This window comes from Mus caroli, chromosome 11, assembly GCF_900094665.2.
Source record: "Mus caroli chromosome 11, CAROLI_EIJ_v1.1, whole genome shotgun sequence".
Classification (NCBI taxonomy): Eukaryota; Metazoa; Chordata; class Mammalia; order Rodentia; family Muridae; genus Mus; species Mus caroli.
In genome coordinates, this window is record NC_034580.1 from 112,687,870 (window position 1) to 112,712,569 (window position 24,700).

The 24,700-nt window shown below is 48.0% G+C and overlaps 2 protein-coding genes across 9 annotated transcripts; one reads left to right on the forward strand and one right to left on the reverse strand.

The window, feature by feature from the left end:
• Srsf2 (serine and arginine rich splicing factor 2) lies at nt 1-3,242 on the reverse strand. Of its 4 annotated transcripts, none has more exons than XR_002379100.1 (4): nt 2,646-3,242; nt 2,088-2,398; nt 1,713-1,816; nt 1-1,057 (listed from the first exon to the last, which is right to left on the reverse strand). XR_002379100.1 is itself a non-coding variant. In XM_021176255.2 (3 exons), the coding sequence occupies exons 1-2, from the start codon at nt 3,005-3,007 to the stop codon at nt 2,095-2,097; spliced, it is 666 nt and encodes a 221-aa protein (XP_021031914.1). In that variant the 5' UTR covers nt 3,008-3,207; the 3' UTR covers nt 1-1,057; nt 2,088-2,094. The 4 variants fall into 4 exon arrangements, 1 of the variants encoding a protein (XP_021031914.1); XR_002379101.2 differs by lacking the exon at nt 1,713-1,816 and having other exon boundaries at nt 4-450; nt 952-1,057; nt 2,646-3,190; XM_021176255.2 differs by lacking the exon at nt 1,713-1,816 and having other exon boundaries at nt 2,646-3,207.
• On the forward strand, nt 2,351-24,424 carry Mfsd11 (major facilitator superfamily domain containing 11). Of its 5 annotated transcripts, none has more exons than XM_029483248.1 (14): nt 2,351-2,428; nt 4,078-4,251; nt 4,716-4,771; nt 8,337-8,444; nt 9,184-9,263; nt 9,382-9,478; nt 10,925-10,983; nt 11,404-11,548; nt 13,857-13,897; nt 15,867-15,932; nt 18,606-18,731; nt 21,275-21,449; nt 22,862-22,997; nt 23,406-24,424. In XM_029483248.1, the coding sequence occupies exons 2-14, from the start codon at nt 4,156-4,158 to the stop codon at nt 23,568-23,570; spliced, it is 1,350 nt and encodes a 449-aa protein (XP_029339108.1). In that variant the 5' UTR covers nt 2,351-2,428; nt 4,078-4,155; the 3' UTR covers nt 23,571-24,424. The 5 variants fall into 5 exon arrangements, with proteins under 5 accessions (XP_029339108.1, XP_021031907.1, XP_021031904.1 ...); XM_021176248.2 differs by lacking the exon at nt 2,351-2,428 and adding an exon at nt 3,349-3,646; XM_021176245.2 differs by lacking the exon at nt 2,351-2,428 and adding an exon at nt 3,687-3,981.
• The last annotated feature ends 276 nt before the right edge of the window (nt 24,425-24,700 follow it).

Consider the following 24,700-nt stretch of genomic DNA (forward strand, 5'->3'; position numbering starts at 1 on the left):
TTCTCAAAAAAGCTAACACCAAGAAAACACTTTAATCAAACTACAGAAACAATGGTTATAGTACAGAATATTCATAAGCAAAAGATACACCATGTTTTAAGTACTTACAAAGTTACAAACCATTTGCTTCCTTAACATTTTGATTTTTTTTAAAGTTCACAACACAAAGATGATCAGATTTACCATTTTGCATTTTTTGAGGGAAGGGGGGTGTATTTATCATCAGCTAGATGTGCTCACTGTATGCTCCATTATTTATATGCAAGGCCCGGGTGACTGGAAGTGCAGTTGTCAGGCATTTTAATAAACTGGACAGCCATTTGTTTCTGCACGACAAGGCATCTTTACACAGGAGCAATCAGGAGAAAACAGGAAACAGCCAAGCACTCTGCACTGCAACACGCCACCTTAACAGCTAACCAGCATTACTCAACTGCTACACAACTGCGCCTAGTGCACAAAAATACATAAGAGAAGAGATTAGAATTGTGTTGGGTAAACAATCCTTTAAAAAAAAAATTAAGTCTTTTCACCTGAAAAGTCTTTATACAAATTTGGGTTCAGATTATCATATAGACCTGAAGGTAAATAACATATATGAACAAATTACACCAACTTTCATAGGTTTTTAATTATTAAGAAGTGAAGGCAATGTTGAGTCACTCTGCTGACAGCTTTAGGCTGTATGTAATGGCTGTACATGTTTCCTTATTAAGTCAGGAGGCCACAAATTAGGTTACCAATCTGTTTAATTTCAAACAAAAAGTCAGCACTATAAACAAAAATGAAATTTTACCTCAAATATCCAATCCAATAATGAAATCTGAAGTCGCTCACCTCACTAAATTACAAGAAATTTGAATAACAGCAACAAAATGGCACATAAAATGAAGTTTGCCACCTGAGGCAGATTAAAACAAGTAAAAAGTTAGACAAATGTTACAAAATAACCTTTTTAATAGCCAGTTGCTTGTTCCAAGGACTCTTCCATGGACCGATGGACTGAGTTTGTGGTCCTTTCCCCCAATGTCCTCTGTTAAGCCGCTTGCCGATTCATCTAGGTTTGAAAAGAAAGAGGTTCAGCTTACTTTCCACTACTACAAAGGTTCCAAAGTGCACATGGCTTCATTATCAGGCATGTACTTACTAAGGCTCTGGTGAAACAAGTAGGTTACAGAAGGTTCCACCTGGCCATTATCAGTTTTTTTTAAAAGGCCCAAATGGGAGTTTTCCCAAAGGGTACCACCAGCACGTTCGGATATGTGATTCTTGGTCAAATAACCAAGACCAAAAAGAAAAAAAAAAAAAAAAGGAGGCAAGGGAGGGTTAAAAGAAAAAAAAAAGGGAGGGGGAACAGGGTGGGGCTGTATCCAAACAAAAACTTGCTATCAGAAATTAGTCTACACTTTGTAAGATGTTTGAAAATGAAACATTTGGCAGTTGAGGATGTTCTTAATCAGCTACTTAGGGCCCTTTCCTTTAAAAAGAAAAATAGGACCAAACAATTTAGAGTTAAAGACACACTATCCTTTCCCCACCCGGTGTAGATCGATACCTGTAACTTTCTTTTGGGGTTCCAAAAGTTCATTGCTTCTTAATTGCAATTCCTTTGCCACATCCATTAGAGTAAGAAGTCCCAGTCAGCACAACAACAGTTGCACTGAATGTTTTTCTCTATGAGGATAGTGCATCTTTAACATTTAAAGACAAACCTGCTCCAATACACGCCCACAGAAACTGGTCCCTGGAGGATCAGCCAAATCAGTTAAAATCTGCAATACTGGCCAATATTCTTTTATCAAACAGGAGACCGCAGCTTTAAAGGGGGAAAATGCAGACGTTGGATAAAAACAGCAAGAAATAGTCATTTTCATTAATAGGTCTCAAACAGCATGAAACAGCCATTACTATCTAAGCTTTACACAATCCTCTCTCTGCAGACCCCTCTTCAGCATCACTCCCAAAGCTGAGTAACTTCAGAGCAGTAGTGCTCTCAACACCAGGAGTCTTCCTGCTAACATGGCTCAAAAAACCTACTCCATACCCCACGGGAGTTAGGGCGTGTCTCAGATTCCCGCGGGCATTACCATTTTCTTAGGAAGAAACTGCGCCCTCTTCTTCTGGAGACTTGGGTGGGCTCTTGGACCGCGACCTAGACTTGGACTCTCGCTTCGACACGGGCGGAGGGCTTCTCGATCTCGACCTGGACCTTGACCTCGAGCGGGATCTGGAGACCGAGGAGGACTTGGACTTGGATCTTCGGGCAGATCTGGACTTGGAGGTCGATCTGGAGCGCGAGCGAGTGCGGGACCGAGACTTGGAGCGGCTGTAGCGGGAGCGGCTCCGCGACCTGGACCGGCTCCGGCTTCGAGATCGGCTGCGCCGGCGTCGCCGAGGGCTGCGAGTGGGACGCGAACGAAGCGACAGGGTGAGCTTGCAGGCCGCCGGTCCCGCCCCGCCCGCCCGCTCTGCCCGCCCCGCCGCCATTATCTGGCTGCCAGGCGCCATTTCCCTCGCCGCGAGGCGGGGTCTCGGACGGAGTGGCCCGGCCCTGCTGCCACCCGGCCGCGAGGGAGGGGCTCGCTCCACGTGCTCCGCGTACCTTTGTGCCCGTCTGCCTCCCGCTCCGCCCGGGCCCCGCTCACCTGCGGCTCCGCCGCCCGTAGCCGCCGCCGCCGTACCGACGGGGTGGCGGGCCCCGGCGGCTGTGGTGCGAGTCGGGCGGGCGGCCGTAGCGCGCCATCTGCACCCGCAGCTCGCGACCGTCGAGCACCGCCCCGTCCATGGCGTCCATGGCGTCTTCGGCGTCGCGCTTGTCGTGGAACCGGACGAAGGCGAAGCCGCGGGACTCCTTGGTGTAGCGGTCCCGCGGGATGTACACGTCGCCGACGCGCCCGTACTTCTCGAAGACGCGCCTCAGGGTGTCGGGCGAGGTGCGGTAGGTCAGGTTGTCCACCTTGAGGGAGGTCATGCCCTCCACATCAGGAGGCGGGCGGCCGTAGCTCATGGCTGCGAAGCGGCGCCGAGACCCTAACGCCCCGGACAGGCCCTCGCTCTCCGGAAACGCGGCTCCGTCAGGCGCTCAGCAGCTACAGTCCTCGTGGGTCGGGCGGGAGCCGCAAGGCCGCCGCAGAGCACCCGCACGGGACGGACGCCTGAGCAGCAACTAAGCGGGCGGGCGGGCCCCACCGCGCATTTATACCCACCCTCACAAAATGGCGCCCGCGCCACCCGGAAATGAATCTCCTGATTGGCCCATTCGGCCGCGTTGCGTAACGTCGCCGCCGCGCGCACCGCCCCTCCCGGGCGCGCCTGCGCACCGCGCGGCGGGCGGGCGGAAAGCGCGCAGTCACTGCGGTGGGGCGGGGGAGCAGCCCGAGAAAGCAGTTAGAAAGCCCGCCAAATGCGCTACCGTGGGCGCGTCCGCGAGGGCGCGGGATGGGGAAGAACGAGACTCTATGGAGGGAGAAAGAGGAAGCGCGCCCCACCAGAGCTCCGCCCCCTTCCCCACGCCAATGCCCGGGCTCCACGCGCCGTTCCGCCCAGCCTTCAGTCCCGCCTGTCAGAGCCGGTTCTTGCACTCTCCTTTGCCTCTCTGTGTCCCGGGGCCACCTCACGTTCCCCTCTCCCGCCGCTCCTGACTGAGGTTCGCTGCCTTGGTTTCACTTCTCGGGGCCTTTGCTCTCTACGAAGGGACGGGTAGTGTAGACCTAAAGTACGCACTAGCCACAGCGTGCGGCCGTACCCTCCCCTCCCCCCACGGGGCGCCGGGACTACATTTCCCAGCGGGCGCTGCGACCAGACCCTGGTCAGCTGACCGGTCTCGTGATCTGCTGTGAGTCAGGCCGGGAGGGCGGGCCCCAGCAGCTGCTACTGCTCGTCCTTGTCCGGGATCCCGGTCCCTGCAACTGGAGTTGCGGCGGGTAGACCCTGGGTGTCCTCTGCACTCGGTCGCGTCCCCGGAGGGTCCCGACTGTGCCGGTGGGGAGAGCTTTCCCTTAAACCCACCATTCTCATCCCAGGACTGGAAATTGGCAGTCTGGCTTCGTGGTTCTCTTATCTGGTTTCTTCCCTCAGGGCTGTCAGGGGGTTCGACTGGAGGAGAAGAGGTGACTGTCCTGGGCCGCTGCTGGCCTCCGAGCAAGCGGAGCCAAAATGTCCCCGGAGTCTAAAAAGCTTTTCAACATCGTTATTTTAGGAGTTGCCTTTATGTTTATGTTCACCGCCTTTCAGACTTGTGGAAATGTGGCGGTGAGTTGGAATCCTTCCTTTGAATGCCCATCTGAATGCACTCCAGTTGTGACAATAAACGTTTATGTCCGCTACCACGCCAAGATTGCACCTCCTGTTTTTCAACCTACCCTTTCTCGTTTTCTTAATTTTGTGTATCAGATATTTCGCGTTTACGTGGTGTTAAACACTTGCGTTTAATACTCAGATGCGGCTTGCAGTTTGAGTATGGACCTAGTTACTTTAATTTTTGTGAGTGTTAAACTCTGTATTTAGTGCTTGGGTGGCTTGTGGGTACAGTTGATTATCTGTTTCCCCATCTCGAGTATGTCATCTGCTGCAATTGAGTCGTTTTTTTTCTCCTCTCATGGTGGGCTTGGGTGAGTGGTGTGGATCATAACATTTTTTTTCCTGAGTATTCAGGCTTTCCCGCGGGGAGGGAGATGGCAAGACATTTTCGTTGATTAGTTTTATCTTCCACACAGCAAACTGTCATCAGGAGCTTAAATAGCACAGATTTTCATGGCAGTGGATATACCAGGTATTGTACTGTGTGCATGACTTTATTTTGCATGTCGTAGTTCCGTCCATCTCCTCAGGAGAACCAGCAATAACATGTTGTAACTGAAGAGTAGCCATGATTGTGTCAAATCTGTCTCTCTTTTGCTGAGATTTGAGCCGGCCAGGTAGATCAGTAGATACAGACCCAGACCTCCCACAGTACGTGGATTAATCCTCAGAACCTACATGGTGGAAGAAGAGACCCAGTTCCTGCAGGTTTTCATATGACTTCCACACAGGAGCACACTCTCCTACCATATAAACATTAATTTTAAAATGTAGTAATAAGAAAGTTACAGAGCAGGCATGGGGGTGCATGCCGTGAATCCCAAAATAAATAAGTGTGATGGTAAATTCCTTTATGATGATGACTGAAGGTCTTCTGTAGAATTAGGAGACTTTGGGATTGAAAGCCTGGCTTCAGAACTGGGGTGCTTTGCTACGTTCAGCAAGTTATCTCTGTGACCCCAGGTTCTTTACTGAGATCATGGCTATGCAGGCAGTGTAGTGCTTCTGGCTCAATATGCACGCAAGTCTTGTCAAACTCATGTTCTAATCCTAAACAGTGCTGTAATTGCTGAAACATTGGATTTTTGAGGCTTTGTAATCTCATTCTCAATTTATAATTTCATCAGAAGCTTTAATATTTTTATGCTGAAGCCGGGCGTGGTGGCACACGCCTTTAATCCCAGCACTCCGGAGGCAGAGGCAGGCCGATTTCTGAGTTTGAGGCCAGCCTGGTCTACAAAGTAAGTTCCAGGACAGCCAAGGCTATACAGAGAAACCCTGTCTCAAAAAACAAAACAAAACAACAACAACAACAACAAAAACCCAAAGATTTTTATGCTGTTTAGACATAGAAAATGAAAACTTCACAGGTCTGTAGTACTTTGGATTTGTAGCTGGAAATGTACTAAATACATGCACATATACAACCTCTCTCCCTCCAATTGCCTCCTCTCTTGTCTGGCCTGGAGCTTGTAGCCTAATACAAGATAACCTTGAACTTCAGGTATCTACACCTCCCTAGTGATAAGCTTAGAAACCTGTAGCATCAGGCCTGGCTTCAAGGTTTCTTTTTTTCTCTTTCCTCCTCTTTCCAATTACTTACATCAAAGAATTCAGCATTCTCTCAGAGGCTCTCCAAGACTCTGTTGTCAGGAAGGTGACAATGAGGCCTCTGTCAACCTGGCATTACCCCCTGCTGAGATACTGGGCAAACTAGACAGGGGGCGGTTGTTTTGTGGTTGGCAGGGTCTCACTCTGTAACCCTGGCTGGTCTTATTTATTTATTTATTTACTTTGGTTTTTCGACACAGGGTTTCTCGTGTACCCTTGGCTGTCCTGAAACTCACTCCATAAACCAGGCTGGCCTCAAAATGACTGGTTTTAAAGTCACAGAGATCCTCTTGCTTCTGCCTCCTGAGTGCTGGGATTAACCAAATGTACCTCATCTACCTCTGGGTTCTCTTAAAGCAGAAAACCAAAACTTTTCAATTGACAAGAGTCGTACGTGTTTATCTCTAGTATGTGCACGTTGTAGAGTTGTGAAGTTAAGCTATACACACACTCTTTACATTTATTTGAGAAGAAAATCCTACCTTGTAGTCTCCTCTGACCTGGAACCCAGCCATGCTTAACCTGCTGAGGACTGGGATGGTAGACAGGCCTTGCTATGCCTGGGTCCTTTTCCGTAATTTCTCTGTTTATAGGTTTGTTTATAGGTTTATCCTCCCAATTTCAAAACTCTCCTAATTTGGTTCTTTATTACCCAAATACATGGTATCCGAGGATAGGTGGATTTTAGTGTCCGCTTTTTTAGATAATTAAAACCATTACAACTTGGTAGTACTGTGTGTTCTGTGTATTTTAAAGAACAAATAAAAGAATACATTCAATTTGTGAGCGGCTTATGGAAGCCAGAGAAATACGCATTTACAAATTGGAATGAATTAGGCAGATAAACACTGCCTAAGAAATGAAATGAGGATCCTCAAGATAGCTTGAGTTCAAGGAATGTATAGTAAACTGGGGCAGAGGCAAGGGGATATTTGTGAGTTCAAGGTCAGCTGGTCTACAGAGAGAGTTGTCGTACATCCAGGTCTACATAAGAGACGTATCCCAAAACAACAACAAAAGATATGTATACTAGCAAGGGGAAAAAAGATACATGTAGGGTTAGACATTGTGTGTATGCTTGTAATCCTGGTATGTAGGAGGCTCGGGCAGGAGAATTGTGGGTTCAAGGCCAGCCCTGGCTACATAGTGATAATCTTGTCTCAAAATCAACTGCCTATATAAATAACTTGTATATTTATATAACCTATATGTGTAACTGAGCAGCGTGTATGTAACGGCTGAGGAGAGATTGAAAAATGTTCAGGCAAGTTCTAGGGAAGCACGTTATAACTCGGCTTGTTATCTATAGCAGAGAAATGCCATGCAGCTCCCAGAAGCTGGACTGGAACAGACCACTTGCAGGCCCCTGGAGCAAAGTCTCCTGGGCTGGAGGCTGACTCACCACTCCCTAAGGACTGGCTGAACTCAGACAACTCACTCACTGCAGTTGTGTTTCCTATAAAGTGAGATTGGGTAGTAACATAGCATCTAGGCTTAAAAGAGGAAATATTTGTGAAGTGCTCGGCACAGTAGTTCTCTCCACTCACTTTGTTAAAAGCAGTACTTGGAATCATGTTACAGGCAAGCTGGCTGAAAGAAGCATGATACAAGCTAGATGTGGCACGTGTTTATAATCTCAACACTCCCCTGGGATGGACAGGCAGACAGGAGCTTGGCTGCAGGTTTGAGGCCAGCCAGGACAAGATTTAGAGGCCCTGTCATAACCAACAAATAAAAACCAGCCAGTTTTTATTGTTTGCATGCCCATAATCTTCGCAATCAGGAGGCTGAGTCAGGAATGCCATGAGTTCAAACCCAGCCAGAGCTACATAGTAGGGCCCCATCTCAACAAAACCTTTATTTATCTATCAATAACTAATATATTCATGAATTAAATGTATATTTTTATATGCTACATAAATGAGAACTTTATTCTAAGGATATAAATATATATTCTGACTAAAGTCTGTGACATTTTTTGTGAACTTATAAAATTTACATATTATGAATAGAATTTTTGTTTTGTTTGTTTGTTTTTCAAGACAGGGTTTCTCTGTATAGCCCTGGCTGTCCTGGAACTCACTCTGTAGACCAGGCTGGCCTCGAACTCAGAAATCCGCCTGCCTCTGCCTCCCAAGTGTTGGGATTAAAGGTGTGCTCCACCATGTCCGGCTATGAATAGGGTTTTACATAATCTTATTTTATATATGTATCCACATACTGCAGTGCATGAGTGGAGATCAAAGGACAATTTAGGAGTTGGTTCTCTTGTGGTGGGTTCTGGGGATGGAACTTGGTCTCCAGGCTTGCACAGGTGCCTCTGCCCACTGGGCCATCTGGCCGCCTAAGCAGAAATTTAAACATGAATTTTTGGGATGCGTTACTTAAGGTTTTTGTTCTTTTTTTCCCTTCTGTATATTGAGCAGCTTGGCAATTATTTATGGCGTGTTCTCTGCTTCGAATTTGATCACTCCATCCGTGGTCGCCATTGTTGGACCTCAGATCTCTATGTTTGTCAGTGGTTTGTTTTACAGGTGAGTGGCTCTTTTTTCCCCCATCGCTTGTTAAATGGAGAGCACTTCAGATCATCTCTCGAGCACGTAGAAAGTAGTTATTTCAGGGGTCTGACTCTTGGGTTGTTGCTCAGGAACACTGAAGTTTTAACCAACGAGTGTATCAAGTTGGTTTTTATGTTTGAGACCAGGTCTCATGATAGCCCAGACCCAGGCTGTCCCCAAACTGGATCAGCCTTTAGAATTCTTCCTACTCTCATCAGGTTCCAACCTGTCTAGTGGATATCAGCGTTTGTCTTATTAATAATCAGAATCCAAAAACCTGTTGGGGTTGAAAAGAACCTTCCATGAAATAAGTTTGCTTTCTCTTATGTTGGCAAGTAGATTTATATGAAATTAGGAGATGTTTCTGGGCGGAGCTTCATCCTGCACTGAGCTCATGGCAGTTGCTGTAATCCTTCAAAATGTCCATTAACATCCCAATGTGGTAAACAGCAAGCAGCTTGACCTGGAGAAGGCTCAGTGGCAGACCACTGCCCTGTCACACTCAGAGGCCTCATCTCTTTTCCAGGGGCAAAAAAAAAAAAAAGAAAAAAGAAAAGAAAAAGGCCCAAACCAACTCACGTTTCTGCTTCTTTCATACGAAAGCGCTTTCCAGGTGAAGCTGAGGAAGAGAGCCTCTGTGCTGGCCCTGGGGCGGCATGCTTAGCTCTGTCTCACATACTGTTTGACTGTAATGCGCTGACCTGTTGTATTTTAGCATGTACATTGCCGTTTTTATCCAGCCTTTCCCATGGTCCTTCTACACGGCATCTGTCTTCATCGGAATTGCCGCTGCTGGTGAGTGAGCACCCGGCAAGCACACTTCCCTGGGGCTGGGGCGCAGGTGCGGTGTACCGGTTAGTGCCGGGAGCTACCTGATATTAGACTTTTAATGAACTTTTGCTTTGAATTTTAGTCCTTTGGACAGCACAAGGAAATTGCCTGACGATAAATTCTGATGAGCACACAATCGGGAGAAACAGCGGAATTTTCTGGGCACTCTTACAGTCTAGGTAATAATATCTTTAGAGCTCATTCCCCCCTTGGGTTGCCTTGTGACGTCACTTATTAGATCTTTACCATGTGGTACAGATTCCCTCTATGATTTATGTTAAAATTAGCAAATAGAAAATGTCAACCTAGCATCCTCTATAGTTTAGGGCTTTGGGGTCATTTGTTTAATTATCTTCACGCAGCTCAGGAGGTGGGAGGCATTATCTGTAGTCCACAGATGAGAAAATGGAGACTAAAAGTTAACCCATGGAAATATGGCTATCTGGGGTCCAGGAGCAGCATCCTTCCCCCAAGCTGCGCTGCCTGATAGCTGTGAACAAGTACGCTTGGATTCAGAAGGGAGGATGGCGGTACCAAGTGTGAACCATATGGCACGGGAGCTAATTTCTGAGAAAGAAGCCACAGCGGTCATTCTCATTCTTCTTATGCCTCTTGGTTTCAGTAGTCTATCCTGAAGAGCTGGGTATAGTGGAATGCACCTGTAATTCCAGCATTCAAGAGGTAGAGACAGGAAGATTGCAGTGAGTTCAAGGCCAGCCTGGAGCCAGCGAGATAGCTCGTGGATAAAAGCTCTTGCCACCAGATCTGATGGCCTGAGTTCTGTCCCTAGACTCACGTGGTAGAAGGAGAGAACAACTCCCTCAACAGGTTGCCCCCTGACCTCCACCTGTGCCCTGTAGCCCCGGCTCACCTCTCCTGTACAAACAACTAAATGCAACAACAAAAAAAAGTTTTTTGGGTTTTCGTAAGACTTCATTTTGAATGTTTAGTTGGTGGTGGTGGGAGGGGTTGTATGTGTGTGTCTTATTTTCTGTTTGGTTGGGAGTCTGCCTAGGCTGGCCTTGACTCGGTGTGACTATTTTGCTTCAAGCCTCCCAAGTAGCTGAAAGTACAGGTGTACCCCACCAGGCTTGAGACAGAAGCTTTAAAGAGTTAGAGACTGAGACAGAGGAGAGCGAGTGAGGGGAGTGTGCAATGGTTGGAGGTGTGCATACGGAAATTGCAGTTTGTTCACAGACTCTTTAAATTTTACAACTTAAAGGTAGCATAAGTCTGTTTCCCAGGAAGTCACATGTGCCCAAGTGAATCAGGTGCCAAGTCAGGTTACTGTCACATGCTATGGGTCACTTAACTTTCTTAGAAAGTCAGGTGGTCCTGCTAAGGAACCTAGGGCAGGTAGGTTCTTTAAAAAATCACCTCCCATTTTTCTCACTAGCTTCTTTCCTCTTTCCAAATAATGGGAGTGGTTTTAAAAGCCCCAAAAGTGAGCTTAACACAGTGACTCAAGGCCTTTTGTCCCAGCATGCAGGAGGCTGAGGGAGGTGGCTCCCTTGAGTTCCAGGCCAGCCAGGAGTACATAGTGAGACCCTGTTTCAAGTAAATAAATGACTTAACCAGAGGACTCCAGTGATGCCCCAGCGTCTTCTTCCTTTCTCCCCCCACAGCTTGTTCTTTGGAAATCTCTACATATATTTTGCATGGCAAGGGAAGACCCAGATTTCAGGTTGGTCTTCTTCACGTTGCTTTATTCAGATGGTTATGAAAGTGAGCAGCAATTCTGCAGAATGTCCCATCTGCTCTAAGCAGCACTCCCCGGAACTTTGGCACCCTGATGTTTCTTCTGAAGCTTGCCTTTTCCCAAGTGGCTGTGCTTTGCTGGCACGCGCTAGCCAGGCTCCCAAGGGTCTGTGCGCTCCCTTGTTGGCTCCGTGCCCTCCCCAGGTTAGAAGCGAAAGTTCGTTCTCGGACTGTTTCCTTTGCTCTTAGTATTCTCTAGCTGAGAGATGAAGATGAAAGTGGCTGTTTCCTTCTCCTAAGTTTTTACGGATACCTTAAAAATGTACTGAGGAAATGTTTCACTGCCTGGGGATGGCCAGTGGGCGTAACACTCACAGGCTCTTCCACTCTCTGCTTTTGTTCCTAGAGCATGACCGAAGGACAGTGTTTATTGCTCTGACAGTGATAAGCCTCGTGGGCACCGTTCTGTTCTTTCTCATTCGGAAACCAGATCCCGAGAATGTCCTTGGAGAAGAAGAGTCTTGCGATGACCAGGACATGGAAGCCACCGAGTAAGACGCCCGGAACACTCTTCCTCGCGTTAGTGTAGATTTTGAATAGCCCTGGTCTAGGGATTACTAAGCTGGTCTGTCCCGGCTACTCTCAGACAGATGGGCATGGGGAGAGCTTTCCAGCAAAGGTGAAGGAGAGTCCTGGGGAACAGAAGGGGAGGGCCTAGAAGGGAGGCTGTGAAAGTTCCCCGGGGACTTCTGTCCTTCCCCAGCTGTCAGACGACCCTACAGTACAAAAACCCTATCCCATCATGTCCCGAGGCCTCAATTTCCTGCTCTGGTGAGCAGCAGCCTTCTACCCCATCTCCCTGTGGGAGGCTGGGCTGATAGGTGAGGAACAAATGGCTCTGCCTTTAGTCCTGTGCCTGTGGCCCAGCGTTCAAGCTTCCTAGTGCTGTGGTGTGGGTGAGTGTCGGTCGGGCCCTGCAGTTCTCAGGGCCTGGGCTCCTGGCCCTCACAGTCATCTGTACACGAGGTTTCCGATGCTGTCATTATCTGAGCCTTTTCCTTCTGAGCTTGAGATGGGATCTCACTACATAGCTTAGGCAGGCCTGGGCAGGAGAGCCTCCTGCGTCAGCCCCTGCTGCTGGAATCCCGAGTGAGTGCCAGCATACTCGGTTACCTGAGCACATTTCAGGAGTGACACTGTTTCAGGTATCTGGTCACCAGACAGAGTGGCACACACCTGTAGTCCCAGTACTCGGGAAGTGGAGGCAGGAGGATTAGGAATGGAAGCTCACAGCAAGTTCAAGGCCAGTCAGGCTACAGAAGACCTGTTTCAAACCAGAACCTTACATAACCAAAAATTAGAGGTGATTTGTCTAGTTAGGTTTGAGAGGGAGAAAAAAGAAAAACGAGAGGCTTATTTTGTTTTTGAGTTGTCAAACTATGAAGGATTTTTCCTTACAACTTTTCATCCATTGTTAAACGTTTTGCCACTTAGTTACTTGTTTATTTGTCTGGGAGACAGACTCTCATTGCATAGACCAGGCTGGCTTCAAACTCACAAAGATTTACCTGACTCGGCCTCCTGAGTGCTGGGATTTAAGGTGTGGGCCACTATGCCTGGCTACTGTGTTGCCTTTGTAATTAACAAACAAAGAACTCATAAAACTCTCCAGTTGGAAACTGGCACCAGTGTTTAAAATGAAGGTGGTGGTCTTTGGGCTGAGGATATGCTAACGTGATACAGTCACACATCGCATCGCATCGTATCGCATCGTGTGACGAGTTGCCTTTAGTGACAGACTGCTAGATGACAGCGGACCCATAAGATGATGTCACCTGGCCTGGCTCAGCAGACTTTGTGTACGCGTTAAGCAGTATGTGAGGTTTGTTTCTCAGCTTTGTGTTAGAGCAGTAGTCAGCAGCAATTGGAGAAGAGGATCGTGTGCCCATGGAAAAGTGTGGTTCTTAGGAATGACGTCAGCCTAGTGAATATTCTCTCGTCCTGAACTGTCACCTACGTGCACAACTTCTGCGTCTTTGTTTCACTAATACTACTGGCTGACCATGTGCCAGCCCGGGCAGTGACATGTTCTTAATGGAATTGAGTTTTAGAGGCGGCAGAATTAATACCCCTGTAAGAAAATCTCAGAGCACCCTAACTGTGCCTCCAGCCAGTCATGTTCTTGTCCTTATATCAGAAGATTTTATTTATTTATTTATTTATTTATTTATTTATTTATTTATTTATTTTCGAGACAGGGTTTCTCTGCGTAGCCCTGGCTGTCCTGGAACTCACTCTGTAGACCCGGCTGGCCTTAAACTCAGAAATCCACCTGCCTCTGCCTCCCATGTGCTGGGATTAAAGGCATGCGCCACCACCGCCTGACTTGATTTTATTTTTAAATTAAAAAAAAATTGTTGTATTTAATATGTGTGGATGTTTCACCTTGCATCTGTAATCTGTGTACTATGTGTGTGCCTGGTGCCCTTAGGGGACGGAAGAGGGCATCAGAGCTCCTGGAAATGGAGTTACAGATGGATGTGGGTCGCTATATGGGTGCAGGGAATCGAGCCTGGGTCCTCTGGAAGAGCAGCTGCTCTTAGCCACTAAGTGGGAGCTAGACACATTGGTCTTTTTGTGTGCACACCTGTCTGTGTTTGAGACAGGGTCTCATTTTGTAAATCTGTCTGGCTTGGAACTCCCCAAGAGCCACCTGCCTGGGCCTCTGACATGGTGAAATAAAGGAGTGTGGCCCGAGATTCCACAGACCTCAGTAGAAATGGGGCGGTCACTGGTCAGGGGCTGCTTTTTTCCCTTGGGAGTTTCCGAGGGAGAAACCAGTCTGTTTTATTTTCCCAGGTCTGCCCAGAACAACGTGACAAAGGCAGTCGATGCGTTTAGTAAGTATTCTCTGTGTCTGAAATGCAAGAGCTATTGGGGAACACCTTCAGCATTTGCCTCCCCCCTTTCCCTGGTAACTCTGGATTGACGATCCCCAGGGTTTTCAGTCTTCCAGGTATGCGCTTCTAACGTACGCCAGTTTCTCCACCAGTGTCTCTAGCATGGGGCTGTCAGGAAGGAACGGTAGCTCTGCCCACCTAAGGAATGTGTGACGGCTGGGAGGAGGCCTCAGGTGTGGGGACTCTGACTCAGGGAGGTGAGAAAACCCAGGCTGCTCCTTAGAGCAAGCATTCTATAAGTAAGGTTTCTCGCTGCCTTTGCACAGTGGTTCTAAGGATTCTGTAATGGGCAGCGGGCGACATTTTCATTCCAGAGAAGAAAGCTGAGGTTTCCAGGGTCCGTCCTGAGCCCTCTCGGAGCTGTTTACAAGTAACCAAACAGTACTGGGAGCGTGGAGGAAATGTTATCCAGTGAGGGGGAGATGGGGAATGAGGTTGGGATTGGGTGGCTCAGTGGTTGACAGGCAGGGCATGTGATTATCAGTGTCCACTGTAACTTTTACAAACAAGTGCCATCTATCTTACTGATGGGAAAACCGGCTGTCAGGAAGTTCTGCCCAAGGTCAACCAGCCAGTCAGTAGGTGGCTGAGATGGATTTGAGCCCAGACTGATTCACACGGGAGACAGTCATTCCCTCAGACCCGGGCAGGCTCCAACTCCAGCCTCTCAGCTTCTTGGCTTTCCTAGGAGACACCCTTGCTAAGGCGGTTACTCCATGGAGCAACCCGTTGCAGGCCATCAGCTCTCAGGACTTCACTGTGCCTGTGGCCCTTGGGGATATGAGGCATTGTCAGGTCCCTTCTGCCAGAGCGGAAATTCTTGATCTTATCAGCTGACGCCTGGCTCAGAGGTCACAAGGCCTCCTCTTAGAAAGAACCTAGGACGTGGGACATGTATGCTCTGTTATTAGAGCTGTCTAATACAGCTTTTATACACTGCCTGTGTTTGAGGGATGCAGTCATAATTATAAATTATAAATTGGGGTTTTATGTATTAGCAGGTAGGGTAGGGTATAGTTGGGTTCCCTGCCAAAATGAGGTCACTGGAGGTCTGGCTTTCCAATTTGTAGTCTAGGAACCCGTCTACTCACGGCCAGAGAGTCGAGGTTAAAGCTCACAGAACCAGCAGTTTAGCAACTTTGTAAAGACTGATTTGCAGAGTGTAGCCCAGGCTCCCCTGAAGCTTGTGGATTCTTCCACTTCAGCCCTGTAATTCCAGTACTTGAGGGGCAAGAGGGCTAGCCATCATCCGCATACCGAGGACTTTGAGGCTAGCCTGGGGTACAGGAGATTCTCAAAAAATAATAATAACAATAATTAATAATTGAGATGCAGCTTTGCATGTGTGGTGGTCTGTGTCTGTAATCCTAACACTCGGGACAGTGACAGGGAGATTGACTTGTTCCAAGTTATCTTGGACTACATAGTAACTCCCAGTATACCCTGGGCCAGAGTGAGACCTGTCTTAGTAGGGAGTGGGCACGTAATTAGCAATGCGATCTCCACTGTGGATCTCATCTACACCTCCAGGTGCTGAGGCAGAGGTCGAGGTGTCTGCAGACAGCAGAGCATGGACACCACCGCCCAGCTTGCAGTCAGTCTCTGACCCAAATCTCTGTCGGCTGGCTCCTCAGTAGCCTCTCAGGAGTGTGCGCTCAGCTTTTTATTGTCTTGAGTAATTCTGGTTCCTTTCCCCTCCTCTGTTGTCATTAAGATCTAAAGACACAGGGAGGACAGTGTGTCTCTAGCACCAACATGAACACTTGAAATGAGCATTCCTGTCCCGTGCACTCTACTCTGAAAGTTTAGGCTCTGTTTCCTGGCTTCAGTGGTGAGAGGAATGTTCTGGCTGAAGGAAATGGGTGCCGATTAAAATCCAGCTACGTCTGTCCAATTGTTCTCCTTACAGAAAAGTCTCTGAGGCTGTGCATCACCAGGGAGATGCTGCTCCTGAGCGTCACGACTGCCTACACAGGTACAGCTTCTGTCCCTCCTGTCCCTACACAGGTACAGCTGCCCTGCCTGCCCTGCGGCTGTGTGCTGATGGCGGGATCTGCTCGAGTACACAGTGCTGTCCTGTCACCTCCTGAGGCTGCTTTCAGAGCAGCTGCTGCCACAGCCTCTAAAACAGTTTACTACGCATGTCTGGTACCTTTCTGGGTGTCATAGCCTGTCGTCAGGGCTCCGCCCTGCTCTGTGAATAAATAACCTCTTCCCTCCGTGAGCTCTTCATGTGAGTGACAGGAGAGCCAGACCTCAGAGTGGCCAAAGACAGCAGGAAAAGCTGACCAAGCTCTCCTGAAGGCCTGTCATGGACCTAGCCTCGGTGACAGCCAGTCACAGGGCCAACCCAGATTCTGTGTGGAAGGAACCTACTACCAGAGATAGCCTGGACCAGCCAGGTCAAAGCAGCAGGGAGCACTCAGGATGTACCCAGGAGGGGTCACATGACTGACATGTGACCTAGGGAACTAGGGCGCTGTGAGAACAGCTGCAGCCCTTGGTCTCTTCTTCTAGGGAAGGTGGGATAAACATGGAACTTTCTGTGTATGTTGGAAAGAGTCTGTAAAACATCACTGTGTCCATAAGAACAGCTGATGGTGCCCTAGCCCTTCACGGCGGCTTTCTTATGGGCTGATGAGCCTTCAATGTGTGCTATTTCTGTCTGCTGATATTATGCCCTTGCCATCTCCTGCCTGCGAGCCAGCTGTACAGAAGCATGCCCGTTTAAGTTGGGTTTTTACCAAAGACATGGGAACTGCCCCCTTGAGCTGTCTTAGTTTGAGGCTCTGGAAAACTTACCATAGAGTGGGGTTTAAATCGGGGCTTTTAGAACTTTTTCTACTGTTGATCTTTTCTTTTCCTTTTCTTTCTTTCTTTCTTTTTTTGTTTTTGTTTTTTTTTGTTTTTTTTTTTTTTTTTTTTTTTTGAGGCAGGGTTTCTCTGTATAGCCCTGGCTGTCCTGGAACTCACTTTGTAGACCAGGCTGGCCTCCAACTCAGAAATCTGCCTGCCTCTGCCTCCCAAGTGCTGGGATGAAAGGCGTGTGCTTTACCCAAGAAATTTTTATGTAATTCTATGTTAGTATATAAAATATAGGTAAGCAGGTATACAAAGCTGAGGCTATGATGGCCACACCTTTAATCTCAGCACTCAGGAGGCAGAGGCAGGTGGATCTCTGACTTTGAGGCTACCCTGGTCTAGAGTGAGTTCCGGGACAGCCGGAGCTGATTTTTGTTTTGTTTTTTGTTTGGTGGTGCCTGTTTGTTTACTTGCTTTTGTTTTTGAGACCTGATCTCTGATCGAGCACAGGGTGGTCTAGAGCTCACTGTGAAGCTGAAAGTGATCTCAAACTCTTGACCCTCTCTGTCTCCCAAGTGCTGGGATTACCATCTAATGATTTTGTTTTTAATGTAACTCAAACATCAGTGCTCTGACCCAGTGTGAGATGACACCTGTAATCTCAGTTTGACTTTCAGATGAGCAAGACCTTGTGTCCAAAAAAACCTGCTGTGGTTAGACTGAGGGTGCAATTGCATAATTGAGTGTCAGCGTTTGCCTAGCAAAGGCAGAGCCATAGGTTAGAGTTCCAGTCTTGGAGTAAGAGTCAGGGGCAACTCAAAACCACAGGCTGGAGCGATAGCTCAGCGGTAAAGAGCACTGACTGCTCCTCCGAAGGACCTGAGTTCAATTCCCAGCAACCACATGGTGACTAACAACCATCACTAATGAGATCCAATGACCTCTTCTGGTGTGTGTGAAGACAGCTACATTGTACTTACGTATAATAAGTAAATAAATAAATCTTTTTTTAAAAGGAAAGAAAGAAGGCTTTGTGCTCTTCCCAGAGGCTCAGGTTTGGTTCTCAGCACTCACATGGTGGCTCATATGTAACTCTAATTCTGGGGTCCAAAGGCCTCGTCTGACCTCTGCGGGCACTGTATGCATATGGTACAGAGACATACATGCCTGCAGCCAAACACCATATGCACCATAATAAAAATAAATCAGCTGGGCGGTGGTGGCACAGCTGGGTCTCTGAGTTTGAGGCCAGTCTGGTCTACAGAGTGAGTCCCAGGACAGCCAAGGCTACACAGAGAAACCCTGAGTCCCAGGACAGCCAAGGCTGCACAGAGAAACCCTGTCAATAAGTAAATAAGCAAACAAACCAGCCTTTGAAGGAAAAAACAAAAACAAAACCTAATGAACAAAAATGAAAACCAGCCTGAGCCTGTCAGAAAGATGCAAGTTTGAGGCCAACCTTAGCTGCACAAGCGAGACCCTGTCTCAAAAATCACCAACAGCTGCCAACCACACTGTATCCCCTGAGTTCTGGGGCTCAGAAGTCAGAGAGCCTGTGTCAGCAGGTCATCTCCCTGTGCGGTCACAGGGCTGGCAGAAAAAAGCAGGAAGCAAGCCACCCTGGTGTCTCCTGCCAGAGTTGTGGTCTCATGAGGGAGCTGTCACATGATTTAGTCATCTGAAGGCTGCCCTGCAGAGCCTCTGTGTTGGGGAGTGGAAGTGTCTCTGAATTTTGTCAGTGTGTCTGTCCTCAGGTAGGGCAAGCTCAGCTGCTATTAGACACAAACCAAAAATAGGAAAAAGCCTGGATGGACAGTTAAACTAACCCTGGTTTTCCCCTCCTAAGGTCTGGAGCTGACCTTCTTCTCTGGGGTGTACGGTACCTGTATTGGGGCCGTAAACAAATTTGGGACAGAAGAGAAAAGCCTCATTGGACTTTCTGGAATTTTCATCGGCATTGGAGAGATTTTAGGTAGGTTGGGTTTTTTCTAGTTTAAAAACCTTTCATTCAGAGTCAGGCTGGAAAGCTGGCTCTGTAGGAGTTCAAGGCTAGCCTGGGCAATAAAAGGAGACCCTGCTTCAATTTTAAAAAGGAAGAAGAGCCAGGCATGATGGCTCCTGACTACACTCCTGAGTCTTGAGAGGTGGAAGCAGGATGACTTGAGGAATTCAAGGTCATCCTTGGCTGTATAATGACTTTGGGTCAGCCTGGGCTACTTAAGACCTGATCTCAAAAGAAAAGAAAGGAAAACAAAAACATTTTGTTGGCATAAAGATAGAAATCTTAGGTCTCCTTCACCTCTGTCCTGTCCTTGAGTTTCTATCTCCCCTACTTATTTTTATCCAAATGGGTGTATTTTATTTTTCCATCATCACTATTTTTTTTAACTTTTGCTTATTTGTGTGTGTATGCAGGTGTGTGCACACAAGGCCAGTAGAGAGTGTGTGCACAAGTGTATACTCACAGGCCAGTGGAGGGCATCTAAAGTCCTCTATCACTTTCTGTCATTTCTTTGAGGCAGGGTCCCTCCCTAAACTTGGAGTTGAGATTTCTTGGGTAGGCTGGAAGTCTTTGTGCCCCTGCAGTCTTCCCTGCTCTCCTTGCAGCTGGGCTTGGGTGCTGGGATCAGAGCCCTGGCTAGGGCGATGGCACCCAGGTAGGAGGTGTGCGACTAGTCTGCTGCGGTTAAGCTGTTGTCAGCTGTCACAAATCTGGTTCTGCAAGGTGCTTCAAAGAGAGCCTTATTGCTTGAGGGAACAGCCTGGTTCTCCTGGAATGATTGTTCCCGCTTGGGGTGATGTCATCACAGGGTGAGCTATCTGTGAGGCTCTTCTGCCTGTAAGTTTAGGTGGATGGTTAGAAACCTGCTGACACCTTTGTGGGGGTCTAGAAAAGGACGCTCATTGTAAAAGCTGATAGCAAGGTGCTCAGGACTCAAAGATTTGTGCTTGCTTTCAGCCTCAAAGCTGGTTAAGGCAGGTTGGATGCCATCAGTTTCCACAGACTCGCATGGAGGCCAGTGTGTGTGCAGAACTAAGAGTGTGACCCAGAGAGCAGGACAGCAGAGACTGATGGAAAGCGCGTGTGTGTGTGTGTGTGTGTGTGTGTGTGTGTGTGTGTGTGTGTGTGTGTGNGGGGGGGGGGCAGGCCTCATCCTGCCTTCAGTTTCCTCATGGGCACAAATGAGTCAGCAGGGTTAGATGTAGCTCACAGAACTCAGGAAAATTCTAGATGTACCCTGTTGCTTAATAAGAAGAATGCAGGGGCTGGGGAGATGGCTCAATGGGTAAGAGCACTGACTGCTCTTCTGAAGGAAGAACTTCTCCTGAGTTCAAATCCCAGCAACCACATGGTTGCTCACAACCACCCGTAATGAGATCTGATGCCCTCTTCTGGTGTGTCTGAAGACAGCTACAGTGTACTTACAATAAATAAATCTTTAAAAAAAGAAGAAGAATGCAGGCTAGCAGGATGCTAGGGGCTCCAAGATTGTTCTTCAGGGGGCCTGCACCAGCTGTGTGGGCACGGGGGAGCAGGGCACAGTGTGGCGTCGCACTGTGTGATGACCCGATCCCAGGTCAGCGTAATAGGCATATCAGCCACCTCAGGGCTATATCATTACTTTGTGTTATGGAACTTTTCAAATCCTTTCTACTAGCTATCTTGTAGCCCACAGATAATTGTCATTAGCCACAGTTACCACACTGTGCTATAGAATATTATCTTTTTTTTTGAGATGGCCTTGCTATGTAGCTCTTGGCTGACTTGGAACTCACAATATAGAATTAGGCTAGCTTCAAACTTGTTACAAGTTTGTGCCACAGCCCTATTCATGTGAGAAGTTTTTTAACTGCTAACCTTGGGGAAGAGGGGATGCTAGGAATTACCTGGAGCCTTGTACATACTAGACCAGCCACCCTACCACTGAGCTAGCTGCTTACCACACTCCAGTTTTAAAACCATGAGACAGAATCTCACAAAGTTACCCAGGCTGGCTTTGAACTCCTCTTCCCTCAGTCTCCTGGTCCCTAGATCCATAGGACAAGCCACTGGCCTTGGCGCTAAGCTGTTATGATGGGTGAACCTTCCTAAAAGCCTTTGTTGCCACCCTACAGTTTCACGGTGATTCATCCAGTCATGAACGGGTCTAATCCCCACCCCCTACTCCCGAGGTGGAGGCAGGGTCAGCACAGGCCTGGGCTACCTGAGGCCCAGTCTCACTACAACAGTGGTAGTTGATGAGTTATGCACAGCCTTTTGTTTCTCTAACTAGGCAGCAAGCATAGGAAGTGTATTGGTGTATTCATTCACAGAAAGAATAGCAGGAGCATCGCTGGCTGGAAGTACAGCTAACGTCGATGCCGTGGCTGTGAGTGCTGTGGTCATCCTGTGTTCCCACTGTGACGGTCCCTGTTTCTGGGCAGACGCTGGACATCTGAGATTCATCCTCTGCTCACACTATGGTTCTGTGGTGGGTGGAACCCCCTGAAGTGTTCCTGTGTCCTGACCTACAGGTGGTAGCCTCTTCGGTCTGCTGAGCAAGAACAGTCGCTTTGGCAGGAACCCGGTCGTGCTTCTCGGCACCCTGGTGCACTTCGTAGCCTTCTACTTGATCTTTCTCAACATGCCCGGAGACGCGCCCATTGCCCCTGTGGAAGGGACCAACAGCATTGCGTACATCAGGCCCAGGTATGCTGACTGTCCAAGTGGAGCACTTAAACCTTCTTAGAGTCTGTCAGCTTTGTGAGGTCACCTGGCAAGAGCTGAGAGAGCAGAGAGTACAAAGGTAGTTTTGCAATGGTTGCTTTTAACCTCTGCCCTCCTGGATCATCTCTTGATCCGTGCAGGGGTACAGAAATATCTGATGAGAATTTTATCCTTGGCTTTTTAGCAGTGAACTATTGCCGTGTTAGAGGGGGACACAGAGGAACAAGGCGGCAGCTGTTGGCCGAGCAGCTGCTCAGTCCTTCGTGGTTTGAGGGTGTCAGTTGATTTCATTCGACTTTAATTCATCATAGATGCAGTGTCTGGAGATAAATCCATAGACCCAAGGGAGCCTCGCCCAGGAGATAGTATTTGCTTTTCAAAGAGAGTAGACCAGAATTTGCTAGACTGTGAAGGTCTCTGTGTGTGAGCATAACTGTTCACTGCAGAGTCAGTAGGGAGGCTGGAGTTGGAACCCTGAATGTAAAATGTTTACTTGGAGTCAGATGGAATGGTGGTGCACGCATTTAGTCCCAGCACTCTAGAGGCAAAGGCAGGTGGATCTATAGTAGTTCAAGATCAGCCTGGTCTACAAAGTGAGTTTAGGACAGCCAGCCAGAGTTACACAGAGAAAACCTGTCTCAAAAACAAACAAACAAGAAGAAATTTGCCTTGAATTTGGGAGACCTTGGATTCAATCTCCAATAGCACAGAAAAGACCTCAGCCGTGTTAGTATTTATTTATTCTTGTTTGGGGACAGGAGCGTTGCACACTTGTGACCTTTTTGCCGAGGAGACTGAGGCTACAGGATCATAAGTTCCAGGGCAGCCTGGGGTCTGTACTGGGCCTGGAGAGTGGTATGGTAGCAGGGCTTGCCTAGCATTAAGGAGTCCCTGGGCTCAGTCCTCAGCAGCCTCTTCACCAAATAAAAACAAAACAAATACAAACTGCTTTTGTTGGGAGCATGGTTTTATATTTGGTGAATATTGGTGCTACACATTTAACTTCTTTCTAGAGATTCACTTTAGTTTTATGTATGTATGTATGAGACCAGTCTTTCTACAGAGTCCTGGCTGTCCTAGAACTCCCTAAGACCAGGATGGCCTTGAGCTGACAGAGGTCCATCTGGTTCTACCTTTGGAATGCTGGGATTAAAAGCATGTACCCACCACCCCCAGCATATTTTTATTTAAATTACTCATATATGGGGGGGGGGCATATTTGAGTTCAGGTGGTGCCTGTGGAGTTCAAAGAAGAGCATTGGGTCCTCTGGTGCTGGAGTCATGGGTTCTGGGAACCAAACTCAGGTCCTTCCCAGAATCAGCGCATGCCTCTGTCTGACCACTGAGCCATCTTCCTAGTCTTATGTGGTTTTTGTTTTTTTGTTTTTCTTCAGCAAAGAAGTTGCCATTCTCTGCAGTTTTCTGCTGGGTCTGGGAGACAGCTGCTTCAACACCCAGCTGCTTAGCATTCTGGGTTTTCTCTACTCAGAAGACAGTGCGCCAGCCTTCGCAGTCTTTAAGTTTGTTCAGGTAACTGGATTGTGCTGCAGTAGGTTTCCTTCCTGTTGTCCTCGCTCACTCCTCCTGTGGGTTTTAAATGAATGCTGGGTGTCCTGTAAAGGGGGGTGAGGAGAACCAGGCACAGTGGGCTTGCTTAGGTGAGAGGCTTTAATTCTGGTCTCTGCACTTGAGTGAATACTTCCTTAGGTACCAGCCCCATCTCTCCACAGAGTCTCAGACTTCTTATCACTTTATTGTACTATTATAGTGCCACAGCTTACTGGATTATTGCTGTCTGGCAAGTTGGGGTGCATTTGTGAGCTGGGGACCAGTGAAGTCTGTCTTCACGGGCACCGCCAGTTGCAGATGTCCTTTGGGCTGACTGTGGAGCAGCTGAGGCCCCAGCATCCACTTGGTGATTTATCTTGTTTCTTCTAGTCGATCTGCGCAGCCGTGGCCTTTTTCTACAGCAACTACCTCCTCCTCCACTGGCAGCTCCTGGTCATGGTGATATTTGGGTTTTTTGGAACCATTTCTTTCTTCGCTGTGGAGTGGGACGCTGCTGCCATCGTGGCCCGAGGCTCGGACTACCGAAGCATTTGATGAGACAAGTGTCTCCAAGAAACACAGCTGGTCACATGGCAGCTGGTTAAATCCGACGGCCTGTCAGTCTCATAATCGCTAAAGCGAGAACGGAGACTGTGAAATCGGGCGGGGTTGGTAGTAAAGTTTACATATCCTAGTGGCACACACTAGCGGAGGAAGGGAATCCCGCTCTATCCATTACAGCTGTTCTGAGATGTTTGTCCACCCCCTCCCTCAGTTCCTCACAATCAGGGCTCCTCCATCCTCATTCTCGAGGAACGATCCTGCCTGGCTCGCCATGTGTCACGGGATCCTTGCTGGCTGTGGAGTATGCCTCACTCTTTCGAAATAGGAAGCAGATGCCACTCCACGTGTGGGTCTGGGAATGACTTTCTGATACACAGCAAGGATGCTGAGACACGTTGTTTTGAGACAGGATCTCACTGCGTAGTCCAGGCTGGTCTTGGACTTGCAGCCCTCCCCCGCCTCCAGTGTTGGGGTTATTGCCCAACACTGGATTTAAAACGCTCCAATCCTAAGAGTTAGGGTCTTGATATGCAGCCTCGGCTGGCCTGGACTTTGTATACCAGGCAATGCTCCTGCCTTTGTCTCCAGAATGCCTGGGTGGTGAGAATATGCTACCACACACCGCTTGGCCTGAGACTTCAACTTCTCCTAAAATGCTTTATTGAACAAGTCTTACCTTGTCACTCCCAGCAAGGGGCCGGTTATGTGTAATGAGGTAAAGACTGTGTCATTTGTCAACTAATAAAAGCATATTTAGAGAAGGAAAGAGTATTTCCTGGGAGGGGGAGGACTTACGCTGTGGTTGTCCTGACCTAACGTTACAATAAAGACAACTCCATCCTCTAGTGGGGTCTGTGCGGCCATCCTCTCTGGGAAAGTGCGTAAGTACTGCAGACTGTCTCCCATAAGGACTGACACTCTTACGATCGAGATATTAAATTAATTAAGCATCTAGATCAGGTCTAATATGTACTGCAGGTTGGCCTCCAACTTGTGCTCTTCCAAGCCACAAACAACCTCTGGCTAAAATTCACCAACTTAGTATGTATGTGTGGTGTGTGTGCATAAGGTTGTATAACTGCCACCATATCTAATGACAATATTTTTTCTTTTTTTTTTTT